We start from the raw sequence: 23,718 nt of genomic DNA on the forward strand, positions 1-23,718 counted from the left end.
AGTGGGGGGGGGGCTGCAAATGGGGAGGGCTGTGGGGGACAATGTGGGGTGAGTGCAGTGTTTGTGGGATGTGTGATTGTGTGTAGTGGAGGGTGTGGTTGTGGGATTTGTGAGGGAGGGTTTGAGGTTATGGTGGGGTGTGCATGGGAGCCCCCCATGTGCACCCCCCTGAGCCAGTCAGCACCTGCCCCAACCCCGCAACAGCCCAGAGCCCACACACCCTGTGGTACCTGCCTGCCACCGCCAACAGCACACAGCCCTAACCCCATCGCACGCCTGCTCTGGACTCACCCTGGCAGGAACAGTTCAGCCAGAACCTGCGTGCACAGCCCCAACACAGCCTGCTCCGCAATGCCCGCCCATGCCACATCCTGCCACCCCCTGGATACACAGCTGGGCTGGGGCTACTCTGCAGCTGAACTGCCTTTCTAGGCAGTCCAGGTGGCAGCAGCTCCTTCCAGCTGCCGCTACTGCTGGCCCCAGCCCTGTGATATCATCAGGGACCCATGCAAACAGCCCCAACCTGACCCACCCAGTGCCTGCTCCAGATTTGCCCAGGCTCAGCAGCAGCAGCACTGGTAGCTGCCAGGGAGAAACTGCTGCTTGGCATGGGGGAAAAGTGGCCCCTCTCACTTGCCGCGGCCAACCATTCTTGCTGCAGCCACCCAGAGCCTGAGCTGGGCCACCCTGAGTCTCCACCGCTGTCACCACTGCCTCTGGGCTGCCCAGCCAGGCAGCGGTGGCAGTGCAGAGCAGATGCAGGGCAGCCCAGCGTGGGCTCTGGGCAGCTGCAGCAGGAAGGACCCGGCAGTAGCAAGGGGGAAGGGCTGCTTTTCCCCCACACCAAGGAGCAGTTTCTGCCTGGCAACTGCCACTGCTGCCGCTGCTGAGCCTGGGTGGGTGAGTGCAGAGCAGGCACAGGGCAGGCCGGGTTGGGGCTGTGTGCATGGGTCCCTGCTAGAACCATGGAGCTGCTGCTGCCTGGGCTGCCTAGAAAGGCAGTCCAGCTGCAGAGCCAACCCAGCCCCACTGTGTGCCCACGAGGTGGCAGGACATGCCATGGGTGGGTGGTGCCTGGGCCAGGCAGGACCAAGGGACCCGCTGCAGGTCAGACAAAGCCCCTCTGTGGGCCGGATCCAGCCTGTGGGCCATATTTTGCCCACCCCTGGGTTTGAGTATACACTTGCTTCCTTAGCAGCCCAGTTGTATCTTCCCACTTAATTAACATCATCTTTAAAGTTGAAGGCCATCCCTGGAAAACATTCTACCATTAGCTCCTTCCCTTTTTATTTGAGGTACCCCAGCCCATTTATCACTGCTGGCCAGATCAAGCGCAGTATGACAAGGGATGAGAGATATTTTCACTTGCTTGGTCACTAAAGGTTTCCTAGATCAAAACCAGTTCCTTAAAGTTTTCCCAGGAAAAAAAAAATAGGAAGCACATCCCAGATCTTGAAACATGCCACTTACAAAACAGCCTACTGTATTCTATACCAACTTCAGCTTCCAGCTTAATTAATGGCATAGCCCATATTGAACCAATAATTAATATGTAGCATTTATAGAGCAGTAATACATAAGGCCTCTGTGAGGCTCAGGGCCCCAGGGTGCTTGGCACTGTACACACACAAAGATAGCCTATTCCCCAAAAGGCTTACTATCACACAACAATGAGCTATTAAACAGATGCCACTTTCCACCTGAGAGGTGATTATGTTTCAGGGATGGGTGAAGTGATTCCTATATATAACTTGAGATCCTGCCTGCTTTCTGTGTAATTTAATAAAGATTATTATCTACGTACCATTCGTTTGCTGGCCACAGTCAGTGCTGAATTAGTCTAGTGACAATTCCAGATTTGCTGAAGGCAAGAAAGTATCAATTCAGACCGACATACCTGCCTGAAGTTGGGGATTTGTCTTTCTAGTCTCACTGGTGCATGGTTGGTATAGTGCCCATCATCTAGGCACTGGGCAGAAAGGCTGGGTATCAGGAGGCTCTTATTAATTCTCCAGCATCTGTTACAAGTTGCTCCCATTGCCAATTTAGCTTTTGTTGGTGAATTCAAGATCTGGCAGATACTGTCTCAGAGAACAGCATACATGTGCCAAGCAGGAGGTGGCAAGTGATTAGGTTTGGCTAAGGGGTGCCAGAACATAACAGCAGAATTCAGCAAGTGAATGAGGAGGGTGAAGGAAGCTAGAAGCAAACTGTATTTTCCACTGTAAAATATAGAATAATAACCAGTGACAGTGTGACAAGCTGGGGCTTGTGAGATCTTCTTATGGGCTTTTTTTATGGGAATGTCCCTTTTTTCAGTTGTGCAAATAAATGATTTTTTTTCCAGTTCACCTGCAGTATAAAAAATCAAAATGTGTTTTGCTTGGGGCCGATTATAAAAAAACAACTAATTTTAAAAACTCAAGAAGTAAAAATAGAATAGGTTGAATGAAACATGTCATTCAACCTGAAATGAAATGTTCTGTTTTGTTTTTTATTTTAATTGTTAAAATAAAACTGAAGTTCAAACTGAAGCATGGGTTTGAATAGAAAAAAATCAAAATGTATTGTTAAAAAAAAAGAGCCAAAATGAAATGTTTCACATTTATGGGGGCGGGTGAACTAAAGCAACTTGCCAAAACCACCACACATTTGTAAAATAGTCTGGTCAATTAGAATCTGCATTTTTATTTTTTTTAGGAAAAAGAAAAATGTTTTGTTAGAAAAATTGCACCCAGATTTAGTCTGTTTTTCCTCACACTAAATTGCCTAGCTCCTTAAGGACTACAGATGGATCACATGTACATGGATTGTGTGATAGTCACTATCCGCTATCAGATAGTGGAGGTCTAAAGGCCTCAGAAACTATAACATGTCTCAAAACAAGAAGGGCCAGCAATGAAGTGAGACAAGAATATAGGGAGTCCCGGGGTCCTTGTTCCGGACCAAGCATTTTGCTTTTGGGTTTTATGTGATGAACTAGTGCCAGTTTTATTGGATAAGTGCAAGCATTATTATACAAATGTACTAGACAGACTTTAGTTGTATGATGGTAATTTGTATCTTGAACTGTGACTGTCTGCTATTCTGATCCTGAGCTACCGTATCACATAGCCAATGCATTTCACTCCTGACTGGTGACTGATATTTCAGCTTTGGATGCCAGTACAGATGTAACAAATTTAGGTTGCTAGAGTGTGGTGTGATGACAAGGCACTAGAGGGGTCATAGTCTTATTCCAGGGAAGGATTACATAGTTTATTCTCATGACACTTAGCTACAGAAGGAACTAGAAGAGCATTTGACTGTTTGCCTTATCTGAGAGCCTTGTACTTAAATAGCTGTATAGTTGCAGAGACTTTAGATATTTACAAGTACCAATATCCTGCTTCTGCAGTAGGAACCAGGGTGGGAAACCTTGCAGAACTGCCTGCACATGAATTCCTAGACCTAGAGGATGGAGCTGTGTTGTTGGGCCTGCTTTGCAAAGTTCCTCAGTGTAACACCATGGCAGACTGACCTTCTGTCTGGGACCTGGTGCTAGAACCTGTAGCAAGTTCTAACACTGCCTGGTTTTGTAAAACCAGTGGATGGGAGAGAGCGTTGGGTGAACCAGTTTAACAAAGACAGCTTAGAGGATGCTTTTGTGTTTTTTATGCTGCCCTTTATCAAAGAAGCAGCATCAATTGCGCTCAGTTTTATAATCGCTGCTAATTTCACAGTTAAGGGACATTTTCCACCGTCTCTTAATTCAAATGAATTGCCAGCTGGCCTCATTAGATACTAAGCAGGTATTTTTCTCTCACCTGCCTTGTGACTTTTGCAACAGCCCTCTGGTTTACTTGGGCTGTAAGAGCAAAAAGAGTTTGCTGGGCTTGAAGGGAACATTTTGATAACCTTATTGATTCTGTCTTTCCTTTTCTTCATACCTCCCCACCGCATCTCTTTTTGTCCCACTTCTTGCTTTAAATGTGGCTAGCTGCTGAGCTGTGTTTACGAGCTAAAGTCTTTGTGCATCTGTTGTATTCATGAGGAGATTGTACAGACCTACAGTGAAATGAAACTGTTAGCTGGCCATGGCAAACTGACATAACTATGCCAGCAAACCCCCTAATATGGAAGCTGTTATGCCAACAGTAGAGTGTTCGCATCAGCTTAAGTTACATCATTTGCAGAGGAGCCCTAGCTACGCTTGCAAGGGAAAGAAATCCCTCTTATCACCCGCTGCATCTATGCTAGGGGGTGCCTGTGCAATGACAGCAGTAGAGGCGACACAGTAGATGCACCCCTAAATCTTTGTTTGTGTGAACTGAGCTCTTGGGTTTCCCCCAGGCCCCACTGGACATGCTTCCACAGCAAAAAGGCCCTACCAAGCCCTTTGTCATGAGGCTCTCACTCAGCCTGTTATCCTCCACTTGCAACGTATGTGGCTGGGCCAAGAATACCTTATTTGTTCACATACCACATCCACCTTCGCTGAAAAAATGAGCAATGGAAAACTGGGGTGTGTGTCTTAAACAAGGAGATTGATTTTCACCAGGGCTGGAGGCTTGGGTGGCCTGGGGCTGGGGCTGGGGCTACAGCAGGATTCCTCTCCTCATCCTCATCCCCTCCCCTTCCCTTCCCTTCCCTTCCCTTCCCGCTGTGCAACCAACAGCTACAGACTTAACCCCCTCACAGCTACTACTTAATTAAGGTTTTGTTAACGGTGTTGGTCTGCCTTTGGTTAGGCTACAGCTGTGACAGGGTTAGCATTGTTGGTGCAGTAGCAGCGTCTTAATTGGGGGAAGAAGCAAGGCTGATGGCAGGACTCTGCTTCTGCTCTGCCCAGCTGGCACCTGCAGCCCCTGCAATGGCAAGCAAGTCTCTGGCTGCTTCCCACCTCTTTTGTCAAAGAACAATATGCTTTTCTTCATTCTGTTTGCCCAAAACAAGGTACACAACTTATCCAGGGGCATGTGGTATGTGAATAAATAGGGTAATGTTGCCTAACGTAAGGAATGCTTGATGTTCCTGCTGCTGTGGGCTCTCACTGCTATTTTGTAGCAGGCTGCATAGGTGAGGGCAATCTGATTCTCAAAAACTTACTCCCAACAGGTAATAGGGAAATACCTGTAATCCTGCTGTCCACTCATCACTCCTCTACTAATTATAGTGCTCAGAGCCCGCTAACCACACGGAAGAATTACCTAGCTATTGTATTTGGGCATAATAGGGGACTTTAGAAAGTCTTTTCTCCATCCTGTCAAAGCAAAGCTAAGACAGGGAGGGTGTTTCTGAGATCCACAATAGAAAAACAGAGGCCAGTTATCTGACTAAACAAGCCTTCCTGGGAGGAGATAAATGTTGAGGATGACCGATAGTTATTTTTCTACGGTTTACCCACCCGGAGGACAGCGTGTGGAAGTAGTCCTTTCTGAGATCTCGTAATCGGTCCTGATTGATGCTACAGTAACATAAGGTTCTTAAGGATTTTTGTGGACGGTATCTTTTATTGGCCCAACTGCCTAATTGGGACAGACTTAGACAAGCTTTTGAAATGCAGGGCATTCTTCCTCAGGTCTGAGGAGAAAGCAGGCGCAGTGAAAGATTAAAACCTGAGGGAAACCTGAAGAAGAGTGCCCTGCATTTGAAAGCTTGTCCAAGTCTGCTACAACCATGCAGTTAGGCCAGTAAAGTCTACTTCCCACACAAATCCTTGCCTCTCATGTATTTCCCAGACCGTCACAGCTGCAACATCACTCTAACACTACTATAAGGTCCCTAAAGTATTTTACCAACATTGACGATAACCCAACTTTTATCATTTTAACCAAGTGCTAGGCACTATCCTAGGATCACCAAGTTACAAAGGCCCTCAGAGGTCATCTAGTCCCACCCCATTTCTTCTAGTCTAAGTCCCATTTGTACAAAATGGGTAAACTGAGGCACAGATAGGTCAAGAATTAACTGTGGGCACCAAGTAAATCAGTAGCCAAAATGGCAGAAGAACCGAGGAGTTGTCTTTTCCAGTCATTCACACTGTGCATCTTCCTGCAAGGATAGTGTTCTGCTTCCTGATGCCCTCAGTTCAACAGTTCTCTTCAGCCAACACAACACGCTTTCACTGTGTTACTGCCCTAGGTTTTGTCAGATAACCTCTTGGTTTATGAAGTGCCATTCCCAACTCTACGGCACAGGTCCAGTCATGTCCAAGCAGCTGAGAATCCCCCCTCCTCCCCCCCAAATCCCCAACTAAAATCAGCTACTTAAAATGTATTTTAGATAAATACAGACATAAAGTCGCAGAACGGTTTAGAACTGTGTGAATGTTTGATTGTAGAGCAGCTGTTCTCTGTTTACTCTGCAGCCTCAATTTACTCATTCTTTTCTGGTTCTCTTTATGTTTTGAATAGTCCCTTTACAGTTATATTTTTCCCTCTCTCTTTCTTTCATGTTTCCTTTGCTTCCTTTTGTCCATCACCAAAGTTTCACAAGGTAAGTTTTGTTTCTAATATGCCTGTTAACTTCCACTGGACAAAATTCTGACTTACCTCCTCAGACAAACTCCCACTGAAGCCAATGTCCCTTTGCCGCAGGTACGGACCTCTTGCCTCAATAGGCTTTCACTTTCTGCCAAAATTTGTCTCCATGTATGTGTATGTGCGTGTGTGTACATGTGTGTACGCAGGCATCTCCAAATCACCCAAGAGAATGGTCCCATGTGTGGTTTAGTTCCTGGGTTCTGGCCTACATGCAAAATAACTTCAGTTTACCTAAAAGTGCAACGTTAAACTGATAGAATTAAATTGATGCAGTTCTGTGGGTGGACACACTCAGATTGAAGTAGCCCTAACTAAGGCCGTCAATACTAGAAAACTGTACTGTTTTAACTGTATTAATCTGCTCAAAGTACTAAAACCCAGGAGTTATACTGAGGTCAAGATGCTGCATTCCAGGCTAGCTACTCCTGTATGAGAAGAGAAATAACAAGCTCATTTATGCTGTTGACCACATCTACTTGCCAGCTTTTACTGGTATAATCGTTTCTACTGAAATGTAGGAAACTTTGTTTCTTTAATGAGGTCATTACACCAATTACACATGCCTGTACAGATCAGGTTTTCTATTACCTTACTTTTCCACATGTAAGTTTAGAGGTGCATGTTGAAATGATTAACTATTTCCAACCAATATATAAGCATCTGCACAAAGGGTTACATTAATTTAACTAATGTGGAGTTTAACAAATACAAGTTAAACTGATGCTGTTAAATTTAAATGAGAGAAAGAAAATATAAAATTTTTGGTAGCCTCCCACATGAAGTTGCCACTGAAGCTTTTATGCCATCCAGCATTGTCTGGAAAGAGCAATTGCTGAAACATCCTGGGGGTAACAGAAGCTTGCATTCCCCTTAATTCTGTGTCCTCATCCTACATATATATATGCACGCAATAATTCAAACAGGAAAGTTAGCATTTACAGAAAGCTCTTAGTGTGCAAGCAGCTAGCACTGAGAACACTGCAGACATTTAATCTATCTTGCACACTTCTGCAGCACCCCAACCTCTCCAGGCTGACCTGCTGCTGCACATCCTTCAATCAGTACTGTAGGTGTGGTGGTGCAGGGAAAACTAACAAGACCAAAAAAGAAAAAAAGGCCTGTCAAACACCAGAGAAATTGATGCCCCCCAGATGTAAACTGTGCTCTATACTGCATAAGGCATGTGGCTCCTGAAACATGGGATGGAGAAGTCCAACCGTGCTCTGGATGATATTCATTATCTCAAAGGGAAAATCTGCTGAGAGAGTCACTGTTTGAAAATTAGAGCTGTGCAAACCCTTCATTGTAAACACTGGGGATATTCACCTGGCTTCCTTCCAAAGCCTGCACTTGATACAGGCTTCCTAGAAAGAAAGCAGAAGTTCACAGAGCTTTCAGTGAGCTGCTGGAAGCCAAGATTTAGCCAAGCCTGGCTTGATCTGTGACTTTGGATGAAAACCACTCAAAACTACGTGGGTTCAGCTAAGTTTCACAATGGGTTCCATTCCCAAACTCAAAGCAAAATTTGGGGAAGGCTGATTCCTCACGTATAGACCCACTTCTGTGATCCCTTCGTGAACAACCAGTGAGTTTGCCACTGGGAAATCTGTTTTAAAGATCCAGAGGTTGTTGCTCTGAGGGTTGTTCCCTCTTTCAGTGAGCTTCCATGACGTGGGCAGGGTGCTGACATTTGCTTTCCCCAAGCACCATGGCTTGTGCAGTGAAAGAGGTGCCATTCTGACCACTTAGGTTCAGAACTGGGCGAGGAACTGATTTCCTGGCTTGATGGCTTCCTGGCAGCTTGACTCTTCCAAAATGTCCTTATTCTTTGTTTTGTCACAGAAACACTTGGCCAAATTCAGTCTGTATTCACAAATGATTTTAAGAGCCTCCAAACTGTGTATTTTTTTTTAGCCAATGAACTAGTCATCCAAAAAATCATCTTCAGCATTACCTGTAGCTCCTAGATGCCCCTGTCAGGGCCCCACTATGCAAGATACTCTACAGCAAAGGTTGGCAACCTACAGCCCAGCTCACAGAGCCACTGGGAAGCAGTAGTGGATGAGCAGCAAGCATCTCAGTCAGGCGACTGGAAGCTCCCTGTGCTGAGCCAGGTGCCAGCAATGGCAACTGCATCCTAGTTAACTGGTTTGCCTAGGAGCTAAGTTAGACCCTACCAGTAAAAGGTTGCTGGCTGCTGCTCTACAGTCATAAAAATATAAGACAGGGCCTGTCCCAAAGAGTGTAAAGTCTGCATTTATCATGAGCAGTTGCTGGCAGCTACCACAAACAGATGAGAAAGCCCAAGGTAACAGAGAGATGATGACGATCATTCTAATAAACAGCGCTGCCAGCACACCTAATCATTGCCAAGAGTTTTTGTAGAAGTCATAACAGAGGTGGATTTTAAGGGAGGACTAGAAGGAGCCTAAAACACATAGCAAAAGGAGAGTTTAGCTTGGCAGGACAGGAGTCTGAATGGGTCCTCAGGCCCTGTCTTCAACCATAATGCTCTCAGAGCACCACAGAAGGGAATCACAGCTGGTGCTCCACACCATGCTTTTGCCCTACAGCTAGCTGTGCATACAACAAACTGTGCCTCCCAGCCCTCCCTAATGCAACCATAGCTGCAGGAGCAACAATTCAGGTCAAGCCACTTCCAGTTTCTGGGTAGAACTTGGGAATCACATCGGTCAGTATTTGCATCACCTCCAAATGGGTCACATCAGCATGTCTCTTGTGTGCATACTCTTAAGCCAAGTACTCCTTTCATCTGGCCAACATGATGGCCATCCAAGCCTATCTCAGAAGCTGCTGTGAAGCAGGGCAGGCTCAGGACTTAGCACTTGTGTAAAGCTTGCCAAAGCTTTGAACCACAAAACATTTTAATCGTGTTCCCTTCCCTCCCCCTCACAGGCTACAAGGAACAGGGGATCCCACAGCAGCTGTAATGGCTGGGACAAGCGTGTTCCAAGGAACACGACAAGAGGTTTCCAGGTTTCGTTTGGCAGCTGTGGGCACAAGGACCTTTTTCATTTTCATTTTTCTTTTTCCTTTCCTTTTCTTTTTTTACCAACACGTCTGTCTGTTCAGCGGAGCGGCGGTGCAGAGCAACAGATGGGGACCTGCACTGATCCCTTTTAGAACCGGAGGTGAAGCAAAACGCGGCGCAGGTTAGGACTGGCACAGGCAACGTGTCATGATGGGCAACCGATCCGGAGGAGGGAGGAGAGCATTGCTAGAGTGAGACGTCGCCGAGGAAGAGGGCACTTGGGCAGGCTGCCGGGACAAGAGATCTGGTAGCTGGGGACTCTGCTTTCTTCATCTGCAGGTTGGGAAGCAGCTGGAGACATTTTGCCTCCTTTATAATTCACCATTGAAGCAACCCAGCTGTGAATATCAATGCCAAGGAGCTATTTATAGATCTTTGTACAGTATGTAAAAGCAAAAGCCGAATGGTACCTTGTTTCCTGAGAGCTCTTTCTTGACTGCTTTGTGGTAGCAAAAGGGTGCTACTCAGCCTTTTTCCTGCTCTGTGTGTGTGTGCGTGTGTTTATGATGCTCACTGAAGCTCTGTCATTGCAGATGTCCTGAGATTTTGCTTGCTGTAAATCCTACTTAACTGCTAAGGGGACTCAGGCTGGGAATACATCCTGCCCTCCTACCTGCTGAAAGCCTAGAAGAGGCAGAATCTACTGCCAGCCAGTGCCAGACTGATACTTGCAAAGGACTGGTATTCAATCATGTGGTCCGTGCTTTGTGCTGGGGGTGGGCTGGGGGAGGTTATGTGCTGTCTATAGCTTCTGGCTGAACCTGGAATTTACAGGGAATAAAATGGCCCTCCTGCACCTGCACCTGCCCCAGCCCCTGCCCCTGCCGCTGAAAGAGACTTGCTGATAAATATCATTGTATTTTGGAAATTATTATACTGTGTGTCTTGTGGCCTGTGCTGAAAGAGGGGGCAGTCTTGGTCCACTCCCCCATGGGCAAGTGCCTGGATTTCAAAGACATCTACAACAGATGGCATTCATTGGGCATCATGTTAGCAGTCCCAGTCAAGAGACCATTAGTACAATGAAGCTTGCATTACTGCCTATGCTGTGTCTGTGTGTTGGCTAAAGAAAAGAACTTCTTTCCCCAGGCCCTTTAGTTACGCACACCGGGATGGAATTCGCAAGAGGCTACATGGCTTGATTTTCAGAGGTGCTGTGAGGATTCAGCACTTCTGCATATCACGCTCATGGTGAGTGCATTGTAAGAAATGCATGGAACTGTGTTGGCCAGGTTACTTTCCACTCTGGAGAGACAAGACAGGCTGTTCAAGGGCATGGTGCACAATGATGCTGCCATTCTCACCCAGGGAGAACTAGTCTTTTTAGCAAATTAATTAAAATAACCCCGTAGCCTTAATGGAGGTGCACCAAAATATGGTGGACATGCATCAATCTGTAAGACTCTGTCACTGACTCACTCTCTTCCTGTCTCTCTCTCACACACACACATGCATGCATGCACCTTCATGTCTTCAGTGGAAAGGTAGGGGGGAAGGGGCTAGAGGAAAGCATCCCATCTCCCAAGAGCTTTCAGTCTAGCTGTCCCTTCCTGATAATTGCTTGCATTCAAATTGTATTACATCTTTTCAGACATTGAAAGCAAACCCATACTTTTAGTTAGAACAGACTTTGCTGCAAAGAGAACAGATATCAGTGAGGGAGCACACCACGGCTGTGCCTCTTGTCTATGATAGCCTGTAGTGGATTGAATACAAAATGGCAGCCTGGCCATGTAGATAGCAGGCTTCTTCAAGTTTTAAAGAGGCAGTGCACAGCAAACACAAAGACATAGCTAGATAGACTGCAAGTTAGACTTGCTATGAACAGTCATAGGTCCCCTGCATTTTGTAGTGTAGTGCAGGAGGCTGGCAACCTTTCAGTAAGAGCAGGCTGAATTAACACAACTTGGTCCTCCTTGGGCTGGGGGTGGCAGGTAAGGGAGGTGGCCACTAGATGGCGTGTTCTTGCACCAACTTGTTTGGAGAGTGGGATAAAATCACTTTGTAGGTCTAGGTTGCCAACCCCTGATGCAGAGTCTAAAAATCACTCCAGGAAGCATGGGCAGGAGTGTGTGCTCCCTTTAGCAGTGGCATACTAAGGAGGTATCTTAATCCAAGCACTCTCTTCCCTGCTATAATTTGTGCAACTGGTCTTCAGCCAAATGCCCTCTTCCTTGGATCTCTCTACTGTATTTTAACAACTTTTGCAGCACCAAGACATTGGCCACTGTGGTCCCCCTGCCTTATTTGTGGCTGATTAGGGGAGGGTGTTATGTCTTTTGGCTGTGTCAGGGTTGACTCTGCAGTTTTGTTAATAAGTTACATAAAGGATTTGTTTAGGATGGTGTGGATAGGGATGATCCAAGCTTATGCAGGAGTCTGGACTAGAAAACCTTTGGAGCTCTGCTTCCAGCTCTGCTTCTCTATGATTCTGTGATTCAATTTGGACCTTTTAAATGTTTCTTTAGTCTTCTGAGGAGCCAGGGTTTCCTCTTCCCTCTCTACTCACGTCACCCATATAGTCTCCTCCTCCAAAGTGTGTTTCAGTAGTTCACTTTGTTACTGTTTATTTGGATTTAAAGCATTAATTCTGCAGTACATTCATTAGACCTCAGCCAGGGGAGATAACAGTCCATTTTGCTTATAAAAAAAGTGTTTCCCCAAAGCTCAGGTCCCATCTCTGTTCATAAGGACTTAAGTGGCAGCAAGAGCAGTTGGCTTTAAAAAAATACCAACCAAAATTATGTGGGTTTGCCAGCGTAAATATAAACCGCTTTCCATACCACCTCAGTTGGTCCAAGCCCTCCAGATAATACACCAGGTAAAATAGATTAGCTTTGCGATCAACAAATTGCCCACATGGTTAATAGATTCAGGCTCTGTCTGACAATGGAGGTAGTGGGGGAGAGTGGGAGCCCAGAGATTTTCAGTTAAATATTATAGGCATTTTGCAGTTAAACCCAGAGAATTTTAGCTTGAGCTCAGAGGCCTCACTGTCACATAGGGGAGCATCTACATGCAATGCTAAATGTGCAGTAGGTTAATTCAATTGCGCATTAGCATGTCATGGCAAAAACTGTGCTATTGTGCTAATGCACAGTAGAATTAGTCTACTGTACATTAGCATCATTTAAAAGGGGTGCACTGGTGCTACTGTGCAGTACTGCTAATGCCAGTGTTACTACAGGTACTAAACTTAATACGCAGTAACCACAACACATTAATGAATATGTAGACATGCCCAGTGAGGGCAATAGAGACTTTGTCCCAGGACTCACACACATAATGCCAACAACGTATTTATACAATCATTATGCCCAACTTTCAGCTGGCCTGTTATGTTTCATGCATATGCTTATTGGTACATGTGAACACCACATGATGTCTGAGAACTGAGCTGGAAATATTTCTAACCAGCCTACATGCACATGTCAATGCAGCATGCCCTTGGGAAAATGAAGCAGACCCACTAAAAATGTCCCAGTAAATCTGTATGGCATCTGGGAGGGCAGACAAACATGTTTAGGTTGGCTCTACCCTCCCGAGAGGACCAAGTTCAGAAAGAGAAGTGACAATAGGGACTGCTCACACAGGAAGAAATGAAACAACACTACATTTGCAAAAGATCAATCCAGTTGGCTCTGAGCTAGCTCTTCCTGTGTCCTGACACATACTGCTCATGTTAGTGCATTGGTTCTCAACCTTTTTTGTACCAGGACCCATTTGTAAACATTGATGGCCAGTCCCAACTCAGTGCCCCTCACTCCTGACCCACTGCCCTCAGGCCTCAGCCCCCCAGTGTGTGGGGCAGGGGATGGGTGTGCAGGTATCTTAACACATGTAATCCATGTACCAACATGCCTGTACACAATTTGCCTCACTAAATTCTCCTGGGAAAGGGCAGACACAGAGATCTGGTTCCTGAGCTGGAACTCTGATAGCCTGCAAACGAAAGCCCACAGTTTCCCATGTTTTTCTCTTAAAGGAGAATCCATTTTTAAAGTTTGTTAGCAACCCTTTCATATATTCTTGTGACCCACTTTTGGGTCACGACCGACAGGCTGAGAAATGCTGCACTAGAGTACTTCACAGACATGGGGACCCATTTTACGGATGTGACCCTGAGGCACAATGAGATTAAATTATTTAACTAAAGTTGCAAAGCAGAGCTAGGAACAGAAACTAGGTCTCCTTTGTTCTTAGACTGATGCCTTAAATATTGAACCACACCGCTAGGCTGAACATGCAGCAAAGATAAATCTCTTTTATTGAAATGTAGCGTTGTTGAAATACACTGCACTATTTCCTGCAGTGTGGAGCAAACAGGATAATTTTACCTTCAAATTTTTGGAGGAAGAAAGATTATAAAAAATCCTCACCGACTCTGGAGAGTTAAAACCCACCTGGTGCAGACAGCAGTAAAGCAGGTTTCTTCCATGAGAGGTATCAGTCACTGCTGTTCCTTAACTGTGCTGCGAACAGTTGGCAAAGAAAACTAGCTGTTGTTATCATTACACAACCTTCTGAGCTGGAGAGGTGGGTAACTCACTCTGCCAAATAGAAAGTTCCTCAACAGCAGCACTTTAAATTACATACCAACTCATCAGTGCTGAATCACACCAGAAATGATGCCACACACCATCTGACACCACCATGAATGTAATTGCTGTTACTCCAGTTAATTACCCAAAGGGCTGTTGATTGAGACAGGGGCATTACTTAACTATTCCCAGTAATTTATAACAAATAGACAAGATAAGCAAATGTGCACAGCTCAGCGCTTTATTACAGTACTACTTGGCACTTCTGCAGCTCCTTCAGTGCACAGAACTTCACAAATCTTATGCCTCACAGTAACCATGAGCTCCAGGAGGACAGTTATCCCTGTTGTATGGCTGAGATACCTGAGGTGCAGACCAGAGCAGTGGCCTACTCAAAGTCAGACCGTGAGTTAGCTGCTCAGGCAGGAACATAGCTCCCCAGGCTTGTGTTACAGTCACATGGAGTGGCATCTCATCCAGGTTCCTACCTAGAGATAGTTTCATAGTTTCTAGGGTCGGAAGGGACCTGAGTAGATCGTCTAGTCCGACCCCCTGCCATGGCAGGAAAGAGTACTGGGCTCAAACGACCCCAGCAAGGTGTACATCTAATCTCCTCTTAAAGACCCCCAGGGTAGAAGCCAGCACCACTTCTCTTGGAAGTTGGTTCCAGATCCTAGCTGCCCTGACCATGAAGTAGTGCCTCCTGATATCTAGCCTAAGAAATATAGGGCCTTGGTACCTGGAGGGGGAGAAACACAATGGCCCCTTTCCAGTGCAAGAAGATTTTGTTAGCTCACTCACCCCAAGTCACCTCAGCTGGGACTTGAACCCAGATCTCCTATGTGGTAGACAGGAACACTGCCACACGGCTGCTACCGGCAGCCTCATTTGAAAAATGAGCCTCATTCAAAAAAGTCCTCAAGAATTTGGCTGGGGTACATGGGTGTAACTTAGTATGGAGTCTAGCCCTTTGGTTTTCAATACTATAACCAGGTCAGGAATGAGGAGGAAGTCAAGACTGCAGTCCACTGTACAATGCCTCCTGATGCTGCCATTACCTTTGGAGTTCATGAAAATATATGTTCTCCTAAAGATTTATTTTGCTGGCAATGTGAAAAATCTCAATGTTGCAAGGGTTAAATGGACAGCCCCCTATGCCACAATACATTCAATGGCACACAAGTGTGTTTGTTGTGAGTGACATCAGGTGCCAGAGTCTCAGTCCAGCTGATGGATTCCCCCAGCACTGCTGCTGGGTGACTCTGACAGGCCCATGGGGTGGGGTTCCCAAGGCTGTAGAAAGTCTCCTGATGAAAGTGCAAAAGATTTAGGCAACTTGGCTGATTTCCTGAGGTTTGGCTGAGTTCCTTCTTTTCATTTTTTTCTTGTCAAACATACAGTGTTTTGGAGCAAAGACAGGAAAATCGGGATAGTTGCTATGGCAATGCTGAACTCTTAGAGGTGCCTTACATCTTCTGAGACCACAGTGTTTTAATTAGGACTGTGTTGGCTGCTTTTATTGCATTAGTGATGTTGGCATAGAGAGCACTGTGCATGGTATAAACAAGCTGCAGGATGTATAATTTACGTGTAAGTTCTGCTCCTGAGTTGCTGGCCGTTTTATCAAATGGACGGGGGCAGAAAAGCGGTCAACTCGCCACTCAAGAAGTTATGAAATATTTAAGATGAAGTCGTTTTTGCCAGTCACATTTGGTTTTCTTAATTTTAATTAACAAGAGATCATTCCTACACTGTGCTGCAGGACTGAAGTCCTTGGCCCAGCTCAGTGGCTCTCCTTGCCCACCAGAGAACAAATGCAGACTGCTTTAAAGAGTGAGTAGGACTGGTCATTCACTCCTACCCTGTCATGTCTGTGAGTGCCGAATCAGACCCATCCATTCAATCCTGTCCCAAGCACACCAACTCCTAGAGGCAATGAGAGTGCTGCTGAGTGTGGGTTACTGGGACAGGGACCCTGGAGGGAGGAGGGGAGGCAGGGGTGCTGGGCAGGTGCTCAGGGCTGCTCTAAGGTGGCTGCATTGCCTCAAGTTCTGGAGTTGGTACCACACACAAGGTCTGGGTGGGCAAAGTGTGCCTTGTGGCAGGGCTCCTGCCAGGGCACAGTGCTGAAGCAGCGGATGTGTGCCCTGTTTCATTAGGGCAATCTGACTCCAGTGTTGGAAGTCATAAGAGCCTAAGTTCTGCCACTGATGTGTTCTGGGACAAATTGAATTCTCTCAGCTGCACCCTTCTTCCCCCCAGCACCCCAACCGCCCCCCTGCTGTACAGTGCTCATGTCGCTGTGGTGAAGGCCAAGTCCTGCTCTGGGTTACAGGGTTCCAACTTCCCTGTACTACCATTAACCATCCAGATCTGAACTTTCCCACATTCAGGAGGGTGCAGAGCTAAGACTTTGACCTACTTGACTACAGAGAAAAGGGACGACCATGCAACCCCCATGAGACCAGCAGTAACAGGCTACCAGTGTAGGATTGTTAGACCAGGGAGCCATGTCACCTTCTTTCGGATGCAGCTAAGAGTCTAAAAGCCAGGAACACAGCAGGACAGAAAAAACAACACCCCACCTTTCCCCCACCCACCAAAAAAAATACTCTATATAATCCATTGGAAAGAGCTGGAAAACATTCCCTTTTGGATCAGGGGTGTACCTGGTAGCTGGATTGGGCTGAGACAAAAAGACATACAAAAAACTAGAACTCTTGATTCCAAAATGATACCTTTTATTAGACCAACTGGAAAATCACGAGAAAATTGCCCTTTTCTGCAAACTTTCAGGATCAAAGTCCCTTCGTCAGGCTCTGGGAAAAGTATAGATGGGACAAGATGGTAAAAAGTCCCCATAGGTAGGAAATAAGTTTATTTCAGGAAATAAATTTATTTCCTACCTATGGGGACTATCTTGTACCATCTATAATGAAACTCGCTGAGCACTAAGTGAAATCTGGGATCAATTTCAAGCGAGCGTTACAGTGAAATAGCACTAAGTGAAACAGCGTTAAGCAGGGGTTGCCTGTAGAGGGCTGATGAGCAAGGGGGTGACTGGGAGCCAGAGCACCTGGGCTCTATCCTTGCTCTTGAGTTCTGGAGGGGGCTGGGAGCAGTGTATCCAGGATGCAAATTGCTAGGTAGCACAGCCCAGAGTTAACCCTGAAGTGGCATAATTTGAGAGGCTCAGAGAGCACTTAGCACAAGTTAACAAGCTTTCATGTGCAGACTCTCACACTTTAAGTGTCCTTTGTATAATCTGAATGTAACCTGTAACTTCACCCTGAGCATACATCACATTATCTCCCTTTTAGACTGCCATCACAGTTCCAGGACCAATGGAGAAGTTTGTGCCCTTACAGAAGTGGAGCTTGTGCCAACTCTGAAATTAAAATGGAACTATTGGGACAGGATTGAAGCCCTGTACTGGAAAGAAACGCATAGAGAAAGTACTTCTTTAAATACTAAGTTTAAACATTTATACCTCCTGAAAAGCAGCAAAGACCACCTCCTCCAACATGCCTGCAAGCAATGTGGGTTTGATCATGTTTGCCTGTTTCACTGGGAGTACTACAAATGCGTCACTGCATTAACTCCTGCCATGCTGTATTGCACAGCTTACCTGCCCAAGGCCAAGCTCCTTGTGGACAAAACCATTTTTTATAGAGAAGTAAAGCTGGAAGGTACCTCAGGAGATCATCTAGTCCAATCAGAGATCAAACCTGCAATCTTCATGTTATTAGTACCTTCCTCTAACTTTACCCATATCCAGATTAGACAAGAGGAACAGTTTTAGTACTTCCACAGAATTCCCCATTTTTTAATTTCCTATTTCCAGCATAGAATACGCTCCAATACCATCAGAGCCTGAGATTTTTTTCCTTACTGTTCTTTGTCATTTAGCCATTTGTTGGATCTACATTTCTAGTGTGCACATCACAAGGCTACCTAGGTGTCATTTTTCCCTTTGAAAAATATGAATGTGTTTTAGATAAAAGTTTGCAGTTAGATTAAAAAAAAGGAACAGCACTCGTCTCTTTTGCATCACCATCTCTTTGCAGGCTTAAGATTGCACCAAAATGCTGTAGGATAATATTTTACAACAGAAAGGGCATGGTTTTCAATAGGATTTCAGTTAAATGGTTCTGCACTACCCATAGCTGGACTTGGGTCAAAAACAGACAAACAAATCATTTGTCAACCCATTTCAGAAAGGAGGGGAAGAAATATAATTCCGGCTGGAAACAATTTTTTTTAATCCTTTCATTTTGGGCCAATGGGAATATATTGTTCAAACAGATTTGAAATATTTCAATATTGAGTTCTCACACATTTTTTTAATCCACTTTTTTTCCCCCTCAAAAATGTCATGCACAACATTTCACACTGCAGTACTGCCAAGTCCACATTCTCTCTGCTTACCCTGATCCTGTCTGCAGGGATCAAGGCCCCCTGCTGCCCACCTCCTATTCTGCTGTAAAATGCTCTCACCAGACAGGATATTTTAGTACTCCGTGCTTCCCTCTCATAAAGTACTCTCACTGCTGAACAGGAGGTGGCAAGCACTGGCTGATACAACTAAGTTTTCAGTCTGGACATCTATGAATCCAGCCCACAAATGTATAATAGCAGTTGTTATAAATGTAGGATCCATCAGTATGTGCTGCAGTTTGTACCATCAGAAGTCCCCCCAGACTGCGTGCTTTTTCTTTTGTGCCTTGCCTATCACAGACTTTTAAGAAAAACCCTTTATGTCCTGCTGTAAATCGCTCCTGTGCTCAGCCCTCTATAGTACATGAAGTATATGCAATTTTCCTTTTCTGAAGTGCTGTGAAGATCTACATGTAAATCTATTCATTCTTCCAGGAGCAAAGAGATGGTGTTGTCCCCTCACATTCTATTTCCACCATATTTATTTTGGGTATTATAGCAAATACACAACTGCATGTGCCTCCACCCCCCAATCATCAAGATATACTGTACCACTCCACCATTCTCACTAAACTTCAGTGAGTGACAGTACTCAGGAGCTGCTGTTCCACAAATGCAACCCTTTACCATCTGAGCCAAAAGAGAATCTTTGCTGAATGTACAGCACCAGTATCAGAGCCTACAGACATATAGGATCCAGTCACTTGAAAAACACAATTGCAAAATCTAAGAAATCAGTGCACAAGTTCTCTCTCTCACATACCCACCAGGTCATATACAATATTCCAATTAATTTGCCTGTCTAGCTTTCTCTATGCTTGTGAACATACCATGTGTATACAGGTAATTCTGCAATTCATTCTCCAAACAGAGTTTATGGCATGAATTCTCACCCTCCATATGTTACCATTCTGCTTCAGAATCTGGGTAGCACAAGCTGAAATCAAATTGTTTTTAATGAGCTTCACTGCATACCTAGCCATCTATGAGCCAGATATTTTCTTTTTGCTCTTCCAGACTTTTTGGTAGGCCTCTGCTGAAATTCACTACTCTCTGTCCCTGTGAACAGGCTGAAGGGGAACCTGTGTTTCCTTTTTCTGCAAAGGTTTTCACTGCAGATTCTGCTCCCAAACAAATAAATAATGGGAACAATCTTCATACAAGGCCAAATTCTATTGTTATGAACATAGGTAAATCCAAAGTAAATAACCAGACCAAATTCTTTCCTTAGCTGTAAGGGTGATATTCAGGGTGAGCTCAATGGTAGTAGTATGCTTGTAATTGGGCAGTTTACACATGCATTAATGGCGCATTAAGTTAAGTAGCTATAATAACAGGTACTAACTTACTGTAATTGGTGCTACTGTGCAGTAGCACCAGTACACATCTTTTACATGACACTAATGCTCATTAGACTAGTTCTACTGTGCATTAGTGCATTCGTGCTAATGCACAGTAGCGTGATGCGTTAATGTGCTGTGCATTAGCATGGCTTTTGCCATGATGCATGATGTAAAGCAGGTAGAATTAGTCTACTGCGCTTTTAGCATCTCATGTGCATGCATCCACTCAAAATGGGGCCAGTTAGCTTCACTGGAATTGCTTGGGAATGACACGAAATAGCTATCTGCTAAATACAGTCAGTAAGACTAGAAAAGGTCTCTTGGGGCCCAGAGTCCAGTGCTCCGCTTATGTAGTCACCATAGATTAGCACATGCTTCTAAAGTGGTCCTCCATGTACTCTCTTCAGCAAATGGTATTCAAGCAATGGATAGGGTCAAATTCTTTGCTGCCAAACAGAAATTGGATTGAGCACAAAAAGCACCAAGAAAACAATTGTATCTGTGTTGTTTTGCCTACAATCTGGTATATCAAGTTTTATATCCCAGAATGCAAGAGGGGTGTGTGTCTATGCTCCTGGATATATGTGGTTTCCCCTTGTTACCATCACAGGCTTGCAATGCAATGGCCAGTCTTTATTTCATTTGTATGCAAGAGTCCAAACTGGTTGCATAGAGTGCCAAACTGTTAAGATGATAGAAAAATATTTGTATGCCTATTTATATTGCAAGGTATTTTATTGTGACTTGTCATGTTTTGATACTGTGGAATTTTTTTTAGTTAAATATATTCTATTGCTCTATAGTTTGAATGGAATGGAAAAGATTCTGTCTTTATATAGCCTGGAGAAACTGTACTGTTATTGGCTTGAAGCTGATATGTTCCCCCTCCTCCTGCCCACAAACCCTATGTATGGGAGCAATGAATAAATATCAGCCCACACCATGATGTGTGGGGAAGGCAAGTAGGGGATTAAGGCCTTTCTCGGGCATTTATAAATTGAGGCCATATGGGAACGTGCAGAACTGAATGATGAGTTACCTCTTCCATATCAGAATCTGATAGATAGAAATCAAAAATGGAGAAATATCTGTCAGTTCATTTGGTCCAAACCCCCACTTCCCCCAGTCAAGACAGGGCTGTTCCCTGTTGTGCGTTCTTTGTCCACTTGTCCAGTTTTAAATCACTCCAACCACATGACTCCTATACCACCCCTTTTGCAAAACTAGTCCACAAACTAAGAAGTTCTTCTTACTTATAGGAAGATTTTTGTGTGAGCCTGCCACAGTGTTCCATCACTCCTCAAGTAACATTAGACAAAAGGAGAATGTCCAAGTTTAATAGATCTAGACATAGGAAATGTCTGTCACTGCAGCTGAAAAGGCTGATTTTAAAGATATTCTATAACTGCTGTGTATGACAACCTATAGGAGCTATTAGGCATGTTCCTAAGATGCTGCAAGAGATCCACCTTCCATTAGAGGAAAATCTATTTGGAGGTCTAAAGAAGTTAACCTGGATCTTCCATACATCGTGTTTTAGTCTGCACAGCTAAAATCTCAGTATTTTCATGGTAGTAGAGACACAGAGCCTTTAGTCCTGGCTCTCCACTGCCTTGCACCTACTGTAGTACCTGATATCTAAGTAAGACAGGTGTCAAGTAGATGGAGAAAACTGCTCTTCTGGTTTGGTACCATGTGAGGCCACTTGGCCTTCCTTTTGCACAAGTGTAAGTGTGTAAGGCAGAAGAGAATCAGGACCTCAAGGAGTAAAAATAGAAAGGCACCAAAGGCTGAAATTCACCTGTACTGCGTGCTACTGCTTACAGGCAGAGCCTACTTATTGATTCTAATGTTTGTTTGGCCTTGAACTTTCTCACACCTTTGGAAGTGTCCTGTTATAAAGTTGCACACACACTATTTTGTGTACACTATTCCACCAATAAAATCACATGAACAGACTGCTGGAATTGCAAAATAAAGCACACAGATGATAAATCTTGCTTGTGCAACCTTAACTCAGCACTTCCTCCTGTGGGTATATGGTCTGAGGAAATATTTTACACTCTCATATACTCATTTTTCCAAAGAATCCTTGCCTTATTTGTGTGTAAGGCAGAGGATGCTCACTGAACAAGGCAATTACTCAATATTTCTTGTGCATTCCCATTGGTTAAGTTGAGGCCCTTTGCTTCATTTACTGCCTGCTACCTCACATCAGCCTCATTTAGATCTCACAGTACAATTGCTGCACCGAGTAAGTCAGGAGCCTAAAACAACCATGCTATCCCATTCCATTGAGAATCCCTGCCTTTTCCTAGCCTCACTAGAATAAATCATAACTCATACCTTTCCACTGATCACCTGTGAAAAGCAACAATCCCCTTTATTCAACACGCATCTTTATCTAATAAACTCTCGAGACAGCTTGTGTTCAACAGAGATTTCTATTCCTTTTTTTAGGCACATGCACTTCAGTCTGTCATTTAATATAATCTCATACGCATGTTTTCTTAAGCACATGCACAATTTTAAAGTCCTTATAAATAGATTAAATCTAATCCAGTTTTCATTGGACCAGTAAGAAGCATATCTCAGGCTTCAGGGCCTGAGCCAACCTCTGACTTATGGGGTGTTAGAAAACAACTTCCTTTGGGTGCTGGGCTGCTTCATTAATTAACTTCTGCAGGGTTTCTTGTGCCTGCCTCTAACACAGCCGGTACTGGCCATAAACAGAGATGGGATACAGGTTTAGTCAGACCACTAATTTGAGGTGATATGGTCATTCCCACAGGTCTAACAAAGTCCCAGTGCCTGGGAGTGTCAGATGCTCATTCCATTGATGAACTGATTCATGATCAATCAATTATTAGTATGTGATTAATGAAGTTCAGCTTCTAACTACCTTGAAGAATCACAGGATTCTCAAAAGCACCTAGATGATGACAAGATAGGCCCCTCAGGCCCATCCACATCCCATCCAGAAACACCAACACCTGCCCACCTGCTCATGTTTTGCATATGCCAGTTCCTCAAAATGAGGCAATGCACCCACCTTAGAGCAGCTTTGAGCATATTTCCCAGCATGGCTCTTACACGCTTGGGCATGCTTATTGGTTCACACTCAGCACCACTTTAAGGCAGCTGTGTTGCCTTACTTCTGGGGTCTGGTGCATACACAGGGGAAGTGAATGGGCAAAGCATCCTCCGTAGCCATCCTCCAAGGTGGTGTAGACATGCCCTAGGCCCCTTTGAAAATCCTACTGGGTATCTACTTGCATCTTTAGTCACCCAGCACCTTTAAAAATCTCATCCAAATCCTCGCCAAATGTCACCATTCCATACTGAAGTGCAAAACCTGTAAAAAAAAGAAAAATGGCTACAAAAGCATTCTTAGCAAAAAGGGTTAACTGAAAATGGCTTGACCCTTGGTGACAGAAACTTTTGAAAGATCCTCACTCCCTCACTGACAGCAGATGCTCACAACTTCAGGCAAAGGAGGTACAACTCTGAGAAAGTTAAAAATAACCAAATGAGTCTTTATATTAGAAATACCTGGACCAACAATAAGTATTATTTGCAATGCCTCTTGTAAGTCAATGAATATACACATAAGGGGAGGGGTGTGTGTGTGTGTGTGTACAGAAAACACATTATATTCTTTCACATGCTTTGAGTTTTGGCAAGTATTTTTAGTATGGATGCTTTGATACTTTTCTTTCTCTCTATTTTTGTTCGTTTCCCCTTTCTGTATGTAATCTGTTTTAATAATACAATTCTAGCAGCGGCAGCACTTTGTGACATGCTGTTTTCTAAGCCCTCTA

At 44.6% G+C, this 23,718-nt stretch overlaps 1 protein-coding gene across 1 annotated transcript in view; it reads left to right on the forward strand.

Moving 5' to 3' along the window:
- The window catches only part of STUM (stum, mechanosensory transduction mediator homolog), a gene marked incomplete at its 5' end in the record, with an annotated part of 125,336 nt that extends 115,351 nt beyond the window's left edge, over positions 1-9,985 (forward strand). The window contains 2 exons of the mRNA XM_019515913.1: positions 6,469-6,477; positions 9,618-9,985. Of these exons, the coding sequence (XP_019371458.1) occupies positions 6,469-6,477; positions 9,618-9,658 (50 nt within the window). The remainder of the gene's footprint in view (positions 1-6,468; positions 6,478-9,617) is intronic.
- Between the last annotated feature and the right edge of the window lie 13,733 nt (positions 9,986-23,718).

This window comes from Gavialis gangeticus, unplaced genomic scaffold (assembly GCF_001723915.1).
Source record: "Gavialis gangeticus isolate Ggan-Ray unplaced genomic scaffold, GavGan_comp1, whole genome shotgun sequence".
Taxonomy (NCBI): domain Eukaryota; kingdom Metazoa; phylum Chordata; order Crocodylia; family Gavialidae; genus Gavialis; species Gavialis gangeticus.